Here is an 18,240-nt window from a genome sequence, read left to right on the forward strand (position 1 = left end):
ACCAAGAGGGCTGTGCCACTCTGCTCCACAACTCTCGATGGTACTCTTTGGGCCTCAAGGCCAGGAGGGGGGTAGGGGGTGAGGAACGATAGAACCATAGAGTACACAGACAGCCTCACAGAGGAAGAGAGAGCGGCCTCCAAATGCCCGAGGTCCTAGAGGCGGCTGGGCCGGAGGCGGTCGCACAAAAGGAGTCACGGGAGGCTGCTCCAGCCGCTGGTCGACCATAGAGATGAGGCTCCCGCCCGCCCAGGGCCGGGAGGTAAGTGAGCGGCAGCGGGGCGGGAACTAGTAGGGAGTGTGGGTGGAGTAGGCCGGAGGCAAAAATTTCTCGAGCCCCAGGGTGAGGGGTGGGCCTGGGTGGTGGGAACGCTCGGGAGAAGTGCTGAAGGGAGCACGGCGACGAGCGAGGCCCCGGAGCATCACATCAGCCGCCCCGGTGCCTCGGTCGCGTCACTGCCCTGGACCGCGCCCGGTTACCCGCTGCCTCTGCTTAGCACCATAAGCATGACGATGCTCCATCCTAAGCCTTGCAGGTTACAAAACGGCTTTCCCATTTGCCGGCACTTGTGATTCCCGCTCCCGCCCAACGATGTGGACACTGTCATCGCCTCCACTTTACAGATAGAAAAGCTGAGGCCCCGAGAAGCGAGGGGACTATATCTGTCCAAGGCCACGCGGTGAGTCAGAGCCCACAGGAAAGTGGACACCGGGTGCCTTGGTCCCCAGGCTGGATCTCATCCTTTTCCCAGGCCTTCTCTCTGCCTTAATTTGTCCTTTCTCTTCCTCAGTACCCGTGCTCCGAAGATAAGTTCATTTCTTCTCTTGTGCCCACCTATGTCCCACCTCACTCCGCCTTCCAGCGGCTCAATCTAGACGACACCGCGTCCTCCTTGGCTCCCCCCTAAGGCAAGTATACTGCCCGAGCTGGAAGACTCCCGAGAGCAGAGAGCAGCGATGATAAGTGGAGGCTGTGGTTTCCAGAGAATCCTCTGAGGGCGGAAGTGCCCTGCCCTGCCACCTTCCGAATTTCCGTGATCTGAGGCTTTGAGTTGCAGAATTATCACCTGCAACCTGGTTTCCTAGCCCTAGGCCATTACTCGACCTCCATGACTCAATTTCATGAAATGATTGCTGTCATCCTTATTAATTCCTAGTTATTTAGCTTAGACTAATTTTAGCCGTGTATAACAAGATATGTAGTGTACTTGACATTAATTTCTGTTGTGTTCCAGTGTTCAATGTGAGGCCATAGTCAGTTTGTTAGAAATTTCTCCAGGTGTGTTAACTTGTAAGGCACCACTGATTTGATTCTACTTCTATCTTAGTAGAAGCCTAGCTTTGCTTTGATGCATTTCTGTGTCTGGAGTTCTTCACTAGAATTCCCTTATTTGTCTGACTTGCATAGACTGTTGTGGTGTGTTCAGTGAAGTGATAACATCAATAAACTCCACTCAAAAAGCTCCAAGTCTAGGGAGGGAGACTGATAGGTAAACGACAGTGCAGTGTGACACAGTTTCTGTCAGAGCCATGTACAAGGGGCCGTTAGGACCTCAGAGAGAGAAACTTAGATGAAAGGTGTCCGGAAGCCATCCTAGTGGAAGTGACATTTGTGCAGATTCTTAAAGGCTAGTTAGGAGTTGGTTAGCCAGACAAGAGAGATGGCAAAGGGGAGGAGGCCCATCAAGCCGAGAGAGGGATGTGTAAGGATATGGAAGCAGAAAAGAATGTGGTGAGTCTGGAGAATGGCAAATCAATGACAAGTTGAATCATCAGTTCAGAGATCTTTTGCGGAGAGAGGTGGAAGATGAATCTGGAGAGGTCAGCAGGGGCCAGATCATGAAGGAAGGGCTTTGAGCTAAGGAATAGTGAGATCATAAAATGTTAAGAGGAGAGGGGACCTCTGAGGTCCCTTGGTCCCACCCAATTTTATTGCAGATAAGAGACCTGAGACCCAGATTGCTTAATAATTTGACCAACATCACTTAGCTCCAAGAAACAGTCTTTAATATATTGGCTACAACTTCTTGTCTCTTTCCTATATTGACCCCTATTATCATGTTTACGCTTTTTGTTCTAGACATTGTCATATAAAGAAAATTTCTAGGTTAACTACGTATGGCATGCTGCCATGCAAGGAAATGCCTGATTGGGCAGGCACTGGGCTGTGCATCCACACCAACTGAGAAGAAAGTGAGAGATCTAATTATATGTTGTTTGGTTTTTCTTCTGGTTGGTTTATCAGCACGTAAGAGGACATAGCACACAAGTTGGTGGTGATGACAGACACTGTGTTGGACTCACAGCCAGCCAACAGCACTGGGGAGATGGATGGACTGTGCCCTGAGCTATTGCTGATCCCCCGACCTCTCTCTAACCATGGACTCCTAGAGCCTGTCCAGAGCCCCTGTCCTTCTGGGACCCCTCCACCTTTGCCTGCTGACCCAGGCTGCCTGCTGGTAGAAGCCACAGCAACTGAAGAGGACACAGGGAACATGGAGATCATTGTGGAAGCAGTAGCTGGAAACCTGTCCCCAGGTGCTCCTGGAGAGACCCCAGGTACCAACACAGTTGCTAGCAGGCCAGTGAGACAAGCAACCCTGAGTTTTTGTCTGTGCTGTTTTTGATCATTGTATATAAATATGATGAAGACACAAGGTAGCATCCTATTTTTATACTTAGAGATGTTGTAATTTGATTTGCAGTTGGTGAATGTTGATTGAAGTCTGGCGAGGTGGTGCACAACTTGTACCAAGCTCTTGGCAGTCTATCCCTGCGAGGGCTTCACGTCTGCTAGGCAGTAATCCAGAAGGGAAGACCTTTCTGACACCTCTGCCCAACCCTTACTCCTATAGTCCTCAAGGATTCTTTTCTCCATGTTGACCCTCCCACCCAGGGACTGCAGCCAGGGATTAGGCAAAAGGCCCAGCCTCTCTCCACCACCCAGGGCTTGGCAGGGCTTCCTAGCGGTAATCTGGTATTTCCCTGCTCTAGTTTCTTGCAGATAACATACTTAACTCACCCAAGGCATGCCAGTTAAGAGTGGGAGTTGAATAATTTATATTTACGTTAGAAGAAAGAGTCTCCCCTTTAATCTTCCCACATCTCAACTTCTTATTTTTAGGTAACTTCCCTGTTTTGTAACTGTAGTCTTCCAGCTACAGTTGTACCATTTTTCCTTGGTAGTGTACAAAGAATACTGGGAAAGATTAGCTAGTTTGATCATATAATATTTCTAAACTTTGATGTGGTGAAAGAAATAATAAATAAAAAGGAACCTGGAAAAACATTTGCAATATATAAGAAAGAGTTAATATCTTTAAAATTCAAAGAGCTGCACAATAAGAAAAAGAAACAGTATTTTCTTAGAAAGGGAGAAAAGAAATCTATGTGCAATTTACTAAAGAAGAAATGAAAATAGTTAATACCGTAAGTATATTTAATCTCACTAACACACAAATTCCAGTTTAACTATAAGACGCCATTATTGTTTCTCAACTTTGGCAGAAATTAAGCATTTTTTATAAAACTAGTGTTGGTGAGGCAATGGGGAAACAGACACTATCTTATAGTTTATGGAATATAAATTAGCATAAGTTTTTGAAAGTCAATTTATCCATGTAACAAATTTTAAAAGACGTGTACTCTGACCTAGTAGTTCCACTTCTAGGGATCTGTCCTATAGAAAGAGTCACACACATGCACAAGGATACAGGAATAAGGATGTGTAGGGCAGCTTTATTTGTAATGGTTGGAAACAACGCAGATATCTATCAGTAAGAGCAAAATTTCATTTTGATTTACACGTGCTCTGAAGTACCATGAACTGGACAAAAAAAATTAGGTAGATCTAAATGTCCTACTCATAGGTAAAAATATCTTTGATATATAGCAAGTGAAAAAAAATTTTTAAAAAGCAATTTGCCGGGGCTTCCCTGGTGGCACAGTGGTTAAGAATCCGCCTGCCATTGCAGGGGACACAGGTTCGAGCCCTGGTCTGGGAAGATCCCACATGCCGCGGAGCAACTAAGCCCGTGTGCCACAACTACTGAGCCTGCACTCTAGAGCCCAAGAGCCACAACTACTGAAGCCTGTGCGCCTAGAACCCATGCTCTGCAACAAGAGAAGCCACTGCAATAAGAAGCCCGCGCACCGCAACTAAGCGTAGCCCCTGCTCGCCACAACTAGAGAAAGCCCACGCGCAGCAACAAAGACCCAAGGCCAAAAATAAATAAGTAAATAAACTTAAAAAAAAAAAAAAAAGCAAATTGCCAAAAAATGACCCAAAAGGTCTGAAAGGCTATAGACCAAATTATGTGTGTGAGGGTGGGAGGTGGTTATTCTTTATATAGTTCTTTTGTTGCACTGAATTTTTATTTAAACAAAAAAATAATAAAGAGAAAAAGAACCACCAGAATAAATGTAGGACAAACCTGGGCTCCACCATTAACAGGCATGGTGGCCTTAACCTTGCAGCATCCCAGGGCCCTCTTCTCATAGGGCAGTTGGAGGACCAAGCAAAAGTGTTTCCTAAGCCTTTCTTTGTCAAGGTCCTGCCAGTTGCTTAAGAAATGGCAGCAAGCGGAACAACTAGACCCATGCGCCACAACTCCTGAGCCTGTGCTGTAGAGCCCGCAAGCCACAACTACTGAGCCCGCATGCCACAACTACTGAGGCCCACGCGCCTGGAGCGTGTGCTCCGCAACAAGAGAAGCCACCGCAATGAGAAGCCCACACACTGCAACAAAGAGTGCACCCCGCTCGCCGCAACTAGAGAAAGCCCGAGCGCAGCAACAAAGACCCAATGCAGCCAAAAATAAATTAATTAATTGATTAAAAAAATAAAAATTATCAAAAAAAAAAAAGAAATGGCATCAATTATTATGAATGTGATCTGGCTCATCTCAGAAAGGATGTCCTCCATTTTATGAATTACTGTGCCTTTGAAAATCTCTTCACAGAATATAAAAGTAATGCTTTGTCATGTATATTGCAGATATTTTCCTCAGATTGTCATTTTCTTCTTTTGTAAGTTTCTAATTTTTTATTTGGGCAAAACATATCGCCTTTTCTTAATGCTTTCTGGATTTGGTTAATACTTGTTACATTCACTTCACAAATATTTATGAAGTACCTACTTTGTGCCAAGTATTGTGCAAGATACTGGAAATCCAAACACACGTGCAAGATAGACCATCTTTGACCTTAGGGGGCTTTGAAAATCAGACTTAAGGTGTAGTATCAGACTTAAGTCCATCTCCATTCCATGAATGTTAAAAGATTCACCTACATTTTCTACTGGTAACTAACTCCTCTGAGTCTTGTTCCATCTGATTCTGTGCCTTTCTCTGTCGGTCCTCTGCCTGCAGGTGTCCTGGTAAAGGTGGTGGAGGTGTACTTCTGTGAGCGCTGTGAGCAGAGCTTCGCAGAGCCCACTCTGCTGGCCCTGCACCAGTGCACTGAGACCATTATACAGCCTGTGCAGGGCCTCGCTAGCCCCCCCTGCTCTGTAGAGCTGCCCCCCAGCAACCTCACTCTCCCTGGCCCTCTGCAGGGCCAGAGCCCACCAGATAGCCCCCTGCCATGCCCTGTGTGTAAACAGGAGTTTGCCCAACCCCAGGCCCTGAAAAGCCACTTCAAGATTCACCGGGGCACTCCTGACGCCTTCTCCTGCCCAGAGTCTGGCTGTGTGTTCTCCGCTGAAGATCGCAAGGGTCTACAGCACCACCTGAGGCAGACCCACAGAGCCCTTCCTGTGCCCTGTTCTTTCCGGGGCTGCCCCCTGCTCTTCGGGAGCCAGCAGGGCATGGAGCTGCACCGGCAGGCCCATTACCCTTTCCACTGCAACCACTGCAGCTTCGTGGGCTCCAACATCAAACTCTTCTGGCAGCATCAGCGGAGTCACGGGCACGGGACACAGGGAGAACTGTCTGCTGTTCAGGGTCTTCCATCCCAGCAGCTGCTGCCAGGTATGAGGCCAAGGACCCAGCAGTATCCTGCCTGGATTGCAGCTGCAATTGGTCTGTAGCAGAGGCAATTGTTACTAATGCCATGAATGTAAGCCTGAATTGAAGAGAATCTGGGGTAGTGGCTCAGGAGGACGGGATTATTGGCTGGCGTGGGAAGGCATCTAGACACCCCGGACCAGGCAGAAAATCTGGGACAAAGAGGAAGTCTTTGTCCATGACAATGAATGAAGTTTGGCTTAAGCTACACTGTGGCCTTGAGGTTACTTAACCAATGTCTCTTATGATCCATTTCAGAACTTTCTGAGGGCAGAAGCTAAACTGCCCATCAGTGGCTGTAGCCATTGGTAGAATGCCTGTAGACTCCCTGTTAGAGCAAGTGGGATTGGGCAGGAGAAGCTGGGGTTATTTTAAAAAGAAACCTTCAAGGGAGGTGGTGCTTCAGTGATTCTTATTCCTCTTGGTTTCAAAAAGAGTGTGGGGTGAGCAGAGGAGCAGGAGGAAATAGAGAAACCAGGCCAGGAGAGGCCAGGGTTCTGATGAGAGAATTTGGCTTGCTAAGACTGATTTGTGCTCTGGTACAAAGAGAAGATTCCTCTTTCCTGGGAAAAAGTCATACATCTTTGCCTTACTGAGGCAGCTGCCTCTAACTGAGGGAGAGAAGGAATGGATTTGAGAGCACAGGATGTGATCCTGAATTGCTGAGTTGGGTTTCTCAGTACAAGTTTAGAGATCAGGGATGTTCGCCCACACTGAGCCACCAGCCATTAACCCTGGGGACCTGAGCCAGGGAAGTACAGTCTAGTCCGCCCATTCTCTACCTCTCTGCCCCCTCCCCCCACTGCAGTGACCTCAAAGATCTCGCCTTCAAGGGGTCCGAGGTTGGTGTTATCTGAGGTTTGATTTACTTCAGACTGGAGCATCACTGACAGCTTAGCTCCTGGTCTTCCTATCCCTGTCTTGTGTGGGAATAAATTAATATACTTAGAACCCCAGATTCCCTTATGCTAAATGGTGGGAGGTGATTCTTCCGGCCAGTAAGAGGAGAAGTACAAGCACTCAGCACTGCGTTGGCTCCTCTAGTCATCAAGTTCTTTGCATCTTCAGCTCTCAGAGTGTCCCCAGGAGAGGGAGAGCCTTCAGAGGAAGTAGGAGCACCCTTGCCTGGGCAGGAGTCAGCTGAAGAGGAGGACGTAGAGGAAGAAGAGGACAGTGGCAGCCAGAACTCCCAGAAAGCCCTGGAGAAAGGCCAGGGGGCTCAGCGGTTGGAGGGTAATGATGTGATGGGGCTTGAACCTCTTGGTGGTGGGGAGGAACGGACTGTGGAGGGCCTGGTATTGAGGCTCTGGGGTTTGGTTTTCTGAGTTTTGGTTCAGATCCTTCTGTTCCTAACATTCCACTTTGACATGTCTAGTGGGAAAGTGATAAATGGGCACAGACCTTGGTGACACAGGGTAAGAGTAAATAGAGTTTGCTCTCGGGGCTGGTTTTCCCCAGGCAGAAAGCTCTTTTGTGAGGAGGGAGAGGGTGATATTCATAGTATGAAGATGCCAGAGGTTTTTGACTGGCAGCCTGTCTTGTCTGACATTGAGCCCCCTAAGGTTGTTTTTCTGAATCCTTGCTTCCCAGTTTTCCATCTGAGGAGAACAGCATTTGAAACCCATCCCACAGGGAGCATATTTACCGTCAGGTGACCAGGAAGGATCTGATTATATTTATTATCAGCTCTCTATGACCCCAGTGTTCAGAAATAGGAGTACTTTACCTTCTCTTCCCTCTGCTCACTCCCTGTGGGATTCTTTTCCTTCCAACCAACCCTACTGATTCTTCCGCCTGCCCTCCGGGTCAAGGACAGGAAGAACAAGAATGCTCCATCAAGATTCTTCTTTTGAGCCTTTCTAGATAAAAGCTCAAGAATAGTGGGTGGCTGGGTGAAGCACTTCTTAAAGGTCACAGCAAGGTCTGAGAAGTCCTTATGATTTTGTTTCTCTAAATACTTGAATGACTTCTCTCTTCTTTGAGGCTACAAAGTTTGAGATGCTATTGTTTGGTTTCCTAGAAAGAAAGGAACAAGGCCATGCATGCATGCATATTTTGTCTGGGCAAATGTGGTTCTCCCATTAACTGGCCAGCCCCTGACCTATCGAAGAATCTCACTCTTAACCCTCCCTGCCTTTCCCTCTCCCAGGAGCTGTCGCTTCTGGCACCGAGTCCCTCTTCAAGACCCACATGTGTCCAGAATGCAAGCGCTGCTTCAAGAAGCGGACCCATCTGGTGGAGCACCTACATCTCCACTTCCCAGACCCCAGTCTCCAGTGCCCCAACTGCCAAAAGTTCTTCACCAGTAAGAGCAAGCTCAAGACCCACCTGCTGCGGGAGCTGGGCCAAAAGGCCCACCGCTGCCCACTGTGCCACTACAGTGCAGTGGAGAGGAATGCCCTCAACCGCCACATGGCCAGCATGCATGAGGATATTTCCAACTTCTACTCAGATACCTATGCCTGTCCTGTCTGCCGGGAGGAGTTCCGCCTCAGCCAGGCCCTTAAGGAGCACCTCAAGAGCCACACCGCAGCAGCTGCGGCCGAGCCGCTGCCCCTTCGCTGCTTTCAGGAGGGCTGTAGCTACACGGCACCTGACCGCAAGGCCTTCGTAAAGCATCTGAAGGAGACCCACGGGGTGCGGGCCGTGGAGTGCCGCCATCACTCGTGTCCCATGCTCTTCGCCACAGCAGAAGCCATGGAGGCCCACCACAAAAGCCACTATGCCTTCCACTGCCCCCACTGTGACTTCGCCTGCTCCAACAAGCACCTGTTCCGTAAACATAAGAAGCAGGGCCACCCTGGCAGTGAAGAGCTGCGCTGCACCTTCTGCCCCTTTGCCACCTTCAACCCGGTGGCCTACCAGGACCATGTGGGCAAGATGCATGCTCACGAGAAGATCCATCAGTGCCCTGAGTGCAGCTTTGCCACTGCCCACAAGAGGGTGCTTATCCGCCACATGCTGCTGCATACCGGTGAGATGGCTTCTACCCTTCCAACCATGTAATAGTGGTGATGATGGCAAACAGGAGCGTTTACTGTGTGCCAGACACCCAGAGGGCTTTGCATACATTGCGTAGGACTCATCTGACCTAGTGTTCCTAGAGATAAATCTAGTATTTGCAGTTTACAAGTAAGCCTTAAGTTGAGTGTCACTCAGCTAGTAAAGTGGTCAGGCTAGGATTTGCGGCATGTGGGATCTTTTTAGTTGAGGCATACGGGATCTTTTAGTTGCGGGATGCGGGATCTAGTTCCCTGACCAGGGATCGAATCCAGGCCCCCTGCAGGGAGCGCAGAGTCTTAACTGGACCACCAGGGAAGTCCCGTGCCTCACCTTTATAGCCCTGTCGGGTTCTGCCCACCCCTAATCAGGCGTGGGTGGGTCAACACCTAGTCTGTTAAAGCAGAGAAACCCAGACCAGGACAGATACCTTCCTTTGCAGTTCAAGTTTTGTGATGTGCTGTGAGAGATAGCGGGTGAGGGAACTGAGCCATCCATATATATCATAGCCTTGAAAGCTGTGACACTGAAACATGATCACGTCTGGTGACCTGAAAGTTGCAGGTTTTTCAACTCAGACTCTTAATTGGTTACCAGCATTACTGATGCTTTGAGTAAAAACCAAACCAGGCTTCCTGCTATAGCATCTTCCCATTTGTGATCTCTATGTAAGCATTGGTGGATTGACAAGACATTAAAAAAATCTCATCAAAGATTCTTTAGTTTGGGAGGACAGTTTTTAGGCAGCTTGTGGCAAAGCCATTGTTGTTTCCATTAAACAGTTCATTTCTATACAGGCTTTAGTCACAAAATCTCATTTTTCTGAGGCTTCTTAAAACCTCACATCTATACAGGCATACTTTATTTTATTGCACTTTATTGTTCTTAGCAGATACTGTGTTTTTTTCTAAATCGAAGGTTTGTGGCAACCCTGCATTGTCAGGTGATAGTTAGTATTTTTTTAAATTAAGGTATGTACACTGTTTTGTTAAAATGTTATTGCACACTTAATAGACTACCATGCAACGTGTGAACATAACTTTTACGTGTACTGGGAAACCAAAAAATTTGTGGGACTCGGTTTCTTGCGATATTCGCTTTATTGTGGTGGTCTGGAACTGAACCCACCATCTCTCTGAGGTATGCTTGTGTAGTGCTTTATAGTTCTTTCATATATTATCTCATTTAATCCACAATAACAATCTTGTAAGAAAGGCAGGTAAAGATGAGAAACGCTGAACATTTAAATGGCCTGTTTCAGGATCACACAGCTGGTATCAGAAGCAGAGCCAGAACACCACGTTGCTTGCCTTTCACCATAAGGAGAGGGGCTGAGCGGGTGGGCAGGGATAACAGGGAATGGTCCTGAAGGAACACGGCCCCAGCCTCACGTCTTAGCTCTAGGTCTTGACCAACGTACAGGGACAGCTCGTCCTTGAGCCCTTTAATCTTCATATCAACCATGTGAGGTCATTATTTTTGTTGCCCCCTTTTTGGAGACCAGGAAACAGACTTAGAGGGGTTAAATGACCTGCCCGAGGACACACAGTAGTAAACTGGGATTTGAACCACTGCCTAATAGCTCTGTGGTTTCTCTCTGCCTCAGCTTCTTCCTCTGTAAAATGGGGTAATAAAGGGCTGTTGTGAGGATTCAGTAAGAGGAGGCATTTTTATAAAGTGCTCAGAAAGGTGCCTGGCACGTAGTGAGCACAGTATAAATGTCAGCTATTAATATCTTTATTACTGTGTTGGACTCCAGAGTCAGAGTTGTTAACCACTATGTTGTATTGCCTAATTTTTTCTCCTCCTCTTCCACAAAACTGGAACGAATTGGGCTAAGTGGAGCAGTTGGCCGTTAGTGCCAATAAGCTGTATAACAAATCCAGAATGGACTTTCAAGCTACTTTTGAAAAGCTGGGTCTTCACTTTCCCCCTACCTTCCTTGGCGTCAGGGTGGAAGAGTGGTCGTCCCAGAGGGCTGTGAGGCAGCACTGACTTTTGCAAATAGCACCTCAGCATCCACTCCCGCTGGGCATCAGGGCGAGCCTGCTGGGGAGGACGGTCTGTCGCTCCCTCGGTCCGTGTCTGACTTGTGTTCTCTCCCCGCTCACCCCCATCCCCACAGGCGAGAAGCCGCACAAGTGTGAGCTGTGTGACTTCACGTGTCGAGACGTGAGCTACCTGTCCAAGCACATGCTGACCCACTCCAACACCAAGGATTACATGTGCACCGAATGCGGCTATGTCACCAAGTGGAAGCACTACCTCAGCGTGCACATGAGGAAACACGCGGGCGACCTCAGGTATGAGCCCACGCGTGCCTCCCTCCCTAACCCAATGACCTGGAGCTAAGCTAGCCGCCTCTCAAAGTCAGCTTCCGGCCCCATCTCTCTTCTGGCCCCAGAGAGACTCCTCCGCACGGCCCTCTGCTCCTGTCATCTCGGCTCCGCTGCCTCTAGGTGACCTCTGCCTGTGGCCTAGTCTGCACGGTGCGAGCTCTCTGGGCTCAGGGAAGGGGGTGTAGACCCAGAGTAGAGGCCCAGAGACTAAGGTGTCATTTGAGTTCTGAGTCCAGTCCTGGTGAAGTAGATGGGCTTCACTTGTGGCTCCAATCCTGGCCACGTCCAAATCCAGGCAAGTTCCCCTCTGACCTGTGGGCACAGCTGGCTAGGGGGTTTCTCCGTGGCTTTCACGTCTCCGTGGGAGAGTGGGAACTAGGCACAGAAACCTTCCCTGTGGGGCTGTAGCCATGTCAGCTCCTCAGAAGTCCACAGAGGTTAACTGATCCATGATACCTTCCCTTTAGGAAGCAAGGTAGAGTAGGGGGTAGAACACAAGCCCTGAAGCTAGACCGTCTGCCCTTCACTCCCTTTGTAACTCGAGGCAAGTTATTAACTTCTGTGCCTTAGTCTCCTCACTAAGACGATTAAATTAGATGATGCATGTACAACACTGAGTGTAGAGCTTGGCGCATAGTAGGTATTTATACAGTTACTGGTAGTTGCTGTGATTAATTTATGATTGTGATTTTTCCCTCCTCACCAGATACCAGTGCAACCAGTGCTCCTATCGCTGCCACCGGGCTGATCAGCTGAGCAGCCACAAGCTGCGGCACCAGGGCAAGTCCCTGATGTGCGAGGTGTGCGCCTTCGCTTGCAAGCGGAAGTATGAGCTGCAGAAGCACATGGCTTCCCAGCACCACCCCGGCACGGCTGCCCCACTCTACCCCTGCCGCTACTGCAGCTACCAGAGCCGCCACAAGCAGGCCCTGCTGAGCCATGAGAACTGCAAGCACACCCGCCTCCGAGAGTTCCACTGTGCCCTCTGCGACTACCGCACCTTCAGCAACACCGCCCTCTTCTTCCACAAGCGCAAAGCCCACGGCTACGTGCCCGGGGACCAGGTCTGGCAGCTTCGCCGTGCCAGCCAGGAGCCAGAGGGAGCCGGGCAGTGCCCGACACCCCCACCAGACTCAGAGCCCTCAAGTCAGCTGTCTGCCCAGCCTGAGGGGCCGGACCGCGACCCAGGGACGATGGTGGACCCCGGCTTGGATCAGGCCCCGCCAGAGACCAGTGAGGAGGACAGCGCTGGGAAACAGGACAGCGGTGAGGTTCCCCAGGGGGACGACCTGGTTGGCAGCCCCAGTCCAGCGGAGGTAGATGAGGGAGGCTGCACGCTACACCTAGAGGCCCTGGGAGTGGAGCTGGAGCCTGTGGCCAACCCGCGCCTTGAGGAGATCACCGAAACGGCTCCTGTGGAGTTCAGGCCCCTGGATCCCTCAGGGCCTCTGAGACTGGAAGGGCCAGATGGAACTTTGACAGAGCTGTCTACCTTTGAAGGTGCTGGAACTTCCGGCTTGGGTGCTGAAGAGTCCATTCTGGAAAAGCCAGTCTCTGAGCCCCCTATAAATCCCCCTTCCTCAGAGGAGCCCCCTAACAGCTGGGTGGGAACCTTCAAGGCAAATCCACCCACTGAGACAGCACCCCTGCCCCAGTTCCCTGAATCAGAGTCATTACTCAAGGCCCTAAGGAGGCAGGACAAAGAACAGGCAGAGGCGCTGGTGCTGGAGGGGCGGGTTCAGATGGTAGTGATACAGGGACAGGGGCGGGCTTTCCGCTGCCCACACTGCCCTTTCATCACCCGCCGGGAGAAGGCCCTGAGTCTGCACTCCAGGACTGGGTGCCAGGGCCACCGAGAGCCCCTCCTCTGCCCTGAGTGTGGAGCCAGCTTCAAGCAACAGCGTGGCCTCAGCACCCATCTGCTGAAGAAGTGCCCTGTTCTCCTCAGAAAGAACAAGGGCTTGCCCAGACCAGATTCACCCATCCCTCCGCATCCTCAGCCCCCGGGCACGCCGGCCTCAGAGGATGCAGCAGGTGGGAAGCCCCCACCTGCCCCATTAGAAGTAGAGATCATGCTCCCAAAAGATGCTCCTTCCAAGCTTCCTGGGGAGCCAGAAAACGTAGAGGAGCCTGTTGCCACACTCTGTGGCTCCACAGCCCGTCCTGCAGAGGACTCCTCGCCCCCGGAGGCCCCTGAGAGGTTCCACTTCGAGCAGGGCAAGTTTCACTGCAACTCCTGCATGTTCCTTTGCTCTCGGCTTTCCTCCATTACCTCTCACGTGGCTGAAGGCTGCCGGGGCGGACGTGGCGGGGGAGGAAAGCGAGGCACCTCCCAGACCCAGCCTGTTGTGTCCCTGCTGAGCAGCAGGGACTCTGCTCCCCTGAGCAGTGGGAGTGCAGAGCGCAGCCCTGGTGATGGGAATGCAGCTCTGGTTCCAAAGCAGAAGGGGGCTCGCTTCTCCTGCCCCACGTGTCCCTTTAGCTGCCAGCAGGAACGGGCCCTGAGGACTCACCAGACCCGGGGCTGCCCCCTTGAGCAGTCCGCAGAGCTGCGCTGTGGCCTCTGCCCATTCATCGCTCCTGCTGCTGCTGCCCTGAGGCTCCACCAGAAGCGGAGGCACCCCGCCGCAGCCCCAGCCCATGGCCCCCGGCCCCCTCTTCAGTGTGGGGACTGCGGCTTCACCTGTAAACAGAGCCGGTGCCTACAGCAGCACCGGCGGCTGAAGCATGAGGGAGTGAAGCCACATCAGTGCCCTTTCTGTGACTTTTCCACCACCAGACGGTACCGGTTAGAGGCTCACCAGTCCCGACACACAGGTGTTGGCCGCATCCCCTGCAGCTCCTGTCCCCAGACATTTGGTACCAACTCAAAACTGCGCTTGCACCGGTTGAGGGTACACGACAAAACACCCACCCACTTCTGTCCACTCTGTGACTATAGTGGCTACCTTCGCCATGACATCACTCGCCACGTTAACAGTTGCCACCAGGGCACCCCAGCCTTTGCCTGCCCCCAGTGTGAGGCCCAGTTCAGCTCCGAGACAGCACTCAAGCAGCATGCTCTGCGCCGGCATCCCGAGCCTACGCCCCCTGTCCCTGGCTCTCCCACAGAGGCCACTGAGGGCCCCCTGCACTGCTCCCGCTGTGGGCTGCTGTGCCCCAGCCCTGCCAGCCTGCGAGGGCACACCCGGAAACAGCACCCACGGCTCGAGTGTGGGGCCTGTCAGGAGGCCTTCCCCAGCCGGCCGGCATTGGATGAGCACCGAAGGCAGCAGCATTTCAGCCACCGCTGTCAGCTCTGTGACTTCGCTGCCCGGGAGCGGGTGGGCCTGGTGAAGCACTACTTGGAACAGCACGAGGAGACTTCAGCAGCGGCATCCTCAGCTGGGGATGCTGGCCAGCCCCCTCTGCGCTGCCCTTTTTGTGACTTTGCATGCCGCCATCAGCTGGTGCTAGATCACCACGTGAAAGGGCACGGGGGCACCCGGCTCTACAAGTGCACTGACTGTGCTTACAGCACCAAGAACCGGCAAAAGATCACCTGGCACAGCCGCGTCCACACTGGGGAGAAGCCCTACCGCTGTCACCTCTGTCCCTATGCCTGTGCTGACCCCTCTCGCCTCAAGGTAAGGTCAGGGGCTAGGGGGTCTGGGAATGGAAGGAATGCAGGCTGCGGAGTTAAACTCCCTGGGTTCTTTAATCCTGACTCTTCTGAAAATTAACTCTGTGACTTTGGTCAAGTCCCTTAACTTCTCCAAACTTCAGATTCCTCATCTGTGAAGAGGGGATAATACTTCATAGTGTTGCTACAGAGAAAAAATTCCGTAATACATGCTTGGCATGTGATAAAGGCATGTAATAGGTTGTAGATAACCTAGATGATGACAGCTGACATTTATTGAGTACTTACACTGTATGTCGGACACTAATTTTAATCCTTTCAAAAATATGAGATGTACTTTTACTGTTTCCCGTTTTCCAGATTAATAAACTGAGAATTAGGGGTAAGGTTGCCCAAAGGCACAGCTAATAAGTGGCAGAGTTGAGGTAGGGCAGACCTGGGGTCGGCCGAATGGGTTAGGGTTGCGTCAGGGTGACTGGCCTCAGAGACCTGATTGGCAGTGGGGGAGAATGGGTAGGATCGGTGCAGGGAACAGGATTATCTGCCAACAGTTTCTCTGCCTGCTTGCTCTATTTCCACATCCAGTGAGTACCAAAGGGTACACATTTTCTGGGTGTACTCTTTGCTCTTCCCTCCTCCAGTACCACATGCGGATTCACAAGGAGGAACGGAAGTATCTGTGCCCCGACTGTGGCTACAAGTGCAAGTGGGTCAACCAGCTCAAGTACCACATGACCAAGCACACAGGTGAGTCTGCATGGTTTTGACAGGCCCGAGGGGTCCCCCTGTGCCCTAGCACACCCAGCCTCCCTGAGGTGGTGTATGTCCTTACTCAGATTCGGGGTGCCCATCAGTATTCACGTCAAGGGTAGTAGGTAGACTGAAAAGCCAGAATAGCTTCCCAACCCACTGAAAGCCTATCAGAATCAGGAGAGAGGTGAACCTGAGAGTCTGGGCATGTGTACTTTGCAAAAGCTTCCCGGGGTATTATGGAACGAGGTCACCCATCTCCGGTTGAGAACCTCCAACTCAAACGTGAGTGACTGAGCAGGTCTGCCTGGTCCCTACAGAGACAGGATGGAACTATCATGAGTGAGGAGGACAAAGCAGAGGGTTCAGCTGTTATTTATTTATTTATTTATTTATTTATTTAGGCTGCGTTGGGTCTTTGTTGCTGCGCATGGGCTTTCTCTAGTTGCAGCGAGCAGCGGCTACTCTTCATTGCGGTGCGAGGGCTTCTCATTGCGGTGGCTTCTCTTCTTGCAGAGCACGGGCTCTAGGCGTGGGCATAGACGTTGTGGCTTATGGGCTCCAGAGCACAGGCTCAGTAGTTGTGGCGCACGGGCTTAGTTGCTCCACGGCATGTGGGATCTTCCCTGACCAGGGCTCGAATCCGTGTCCCCTGCATTGGCAGGGGGATTCTTAACCACTGTGCCACCAGGGAAGTCCCTCACCTGTTTTAACTTGTCCTTTTTTTTTCTCCTGGGTACAGTCCATAAACCACAGGTTCTCAGAGAAGGGTTAATGATGGTGTGCCTGTGATTGTTGCATATGCTGCCCCCCTCAAGTAAAGGAATTAACCAGATGCATTTCAAGGCCCTCTGCCTCTACTCCTTCTTTCGCCTCTACTGCTTCCCTCTTAAGCATTTTCTTTTACTTCTTGTGTTGAACAAGGGATCCATTTCAATGGATTCCCAATTCCATGAGTACTCCATGACCAAAAAGGGGTTGGAGTTCCCCTTGTAGAAACCCTGTCATATTTGAGTATTTATTGCTGTCAGTTGGCTACTTAGGGGTCCAGTTAGTTACCGGCATCCATCGAGCACCCATTGTATACAAGGGGCTATGTTGGGAATAGGACACACCAATGTCAGACAGGATTGGAACATTCCAAAGACATGGTCCTTAGGTTGCTGCTTGTGTTCCTTATGTCCCAGGATCACAGTGACTCCTCTGGTCCACTGATCCTTGTTCCACCTCCTTCAGTGGTGATGTGTTCCCTGTCCTTGCCCTGTCCTACAGGACTGAAGCCATACCAGTGTCCCGAGTGTGAGTACTGCACGAACAGGGCCGATGCACTGCGCGTGCACCAGGAGACGCGGCACCGGGAAGCACGGGCCTTCATGTGTGAGCAGTGCGGCAAGGCCTTCAAGACACGCTTCCTGCTGCGCACCCACCTCCGCAAGCACAGCGAGGCCAAGCCCTACGTGTGCAACGTGTGCCACCGTGCTTTCCGCTGGGCCGCTGGCCTGCGCCATCACGCCCTCACCCACACCGATCGCCACCCCTTCTTCTGCCGCCTCTGCAGCTACAAGGCCAAGCAGAAATTTCAGGTGGTCAAGCACGTGCGCAGGCACCACCCTGACCAGGCTGACCCAAGCCAAGGTGTGGGCAAGGACCCCACCACGCCCACGGTGCACCTACATGACGTGCAGTTGGAGGATCCCGGCCCCCCTGCTCCTGCTGCTCCCCCCACTGGACCTGAGGGCTGAGGGCCTCCCCCACCTCCCGACAAGAAGAGGGTGTGGGCCCAGATGTGCAGACTGGAACCAGAGCTAGCCTGAGGAGCTCAGGGCCAGAGGAAAGGCTTGGCTTCAGGGTGTCAGAGAGGCTGGAACCCTCCTGGGACTCTGGCTATAGTACTTGGAAGTTGATATAAAAGAGAGACCTGGACCACAGATTGACTTCTGCTGAGGCACATTGTGTTTTTAACCCATGAGTTCCTAATTTCTTCACCATCACTCCACCAAAGTCCCTGGCTATAACATCGTGGTTTACCCATTTCATCTTCTCTTTCCTTCTTACTATGTCAAGTCCTATTTTCTTTCAGCATCCTCAGAACAGTTGTATCTAACCGCATGTGCTGTTGTGCCCACTGCTCTATAAAGCATGGTTAAATGATTAGTAGCTTATATAGACTCGTCCAAGTCCCCGACTTAACACTGCCAGGCTGTCATCTCAGTCTGCCCTGTCCCCTCTCAGGCCTCTGTCTCTCCTTTATCTCTTTCCATCTGCACTGAGCGATTGATTCTGAAACACCCAGGTCTGCCTTCTCTCTGTCCTCGAGCCTGAATCAGCCCTTGCCCTACTCCCTATTTCTGAGTCCCTTTGTCTACCTGCAGAGGGAGGATTGCCACCCACTAAGCCTCCTCGTGGAAGCAGCTTTAATTCGGCAGCATCCTGACTGGCTCAGCTGCTGCACTAGAGTTAAAGCACAAGGATAGGGTGAAAGACAGACAACTGGGAAGGTAAATCTCTAACCCAGGATTCTGTC

General features: G+C 51.3%; 1 protein-coding gene across 4 annotated transcripts; it reads left to right on the forward strand.

Moving 5' to 3' along the window:
• The first annotated feature begins 5 nt into the window (after positions 1–5).
• Positions 6–17,878, forward strand: ZNF142 (zinc finger protein 142). 4 transcript variants are annotated; one of them, XM_082396547.1, is made up of 11 exons: positions 6–262; positions 529–680; positions 792–909; positions 2,081–2,559; positions 5,370–5,969; positions 7,074–7,238; positions 8,155–8,979; positions 11,131–11,308; positions 12,051–14,970; positions 15,608–15,713; positions 16,989–17,878. In XM_082396547.1, exons 4-11 carry the CDS (start codon positions 2,280–2,282, stop codon positions 17,456–17,458), a joined length of 5,544 nt encoding a protein of 1,847 aa, XP_082252673.1. In that variant the 5' UTR covers positions 6–262; positions 529–680; positions 792–909; positions 2,081–2,279; the 3' UTR covers positions 17,459–17,878. The 4 variants fall into 4 exon arrangements, with proteins under 4 accessions (XP_082252673.1, XP_082252672.1, XP_082252674.1 ...); XM_082396546.1 differs by having other exon boundaries at positions 2,246–2,559; XM_082396548.1 differs by having other exon boundaries at positions 537–680; positions 2,246–2,559.
• Positions 17,879–18,240: the final 362 nt, after the last annotated feature.

This window comes from Balaenoptera borealis (genome assembly GCF_965194805.1).
Source record: "Balaenoptera borealis genome assembly, chromosome: 6".
NCBI classification, from domain to species: Eukaryota; Metazoa; Chordata; class Mammalia; order Artiodactyla; family Balaenopteridae; genus Balaenoptera; species Balaenoptera borealis.

What these genes read in the sequence shown, in the direction of transcription:
- ZNF142 (XM_082396547.1), top strand. Translation starts at nt 2,280, where the DNA reads ATGACAGACACTGTGTTGGACTCACAGCCAGCCAACAGCACTGGGGAG. An exon ending in ATCCCAGCAGCTGCTGCCAG is followed by an intron (nt 5,970 to 7,073) that starts GTATGAGGCCAA and finishes TTGCATCTTCAG; the next exon opens with CTCTCAGAGTGTCCCCAGGA. An exon ending in CCACATGACCAAGCACACAG is followed by an intron (nt 15,714 to 16,988) that starts GTGAGTCTGCAT and finishes CCTGTCCTACAG; the next exon opens with GACTGAAGCCATACCAGTGT.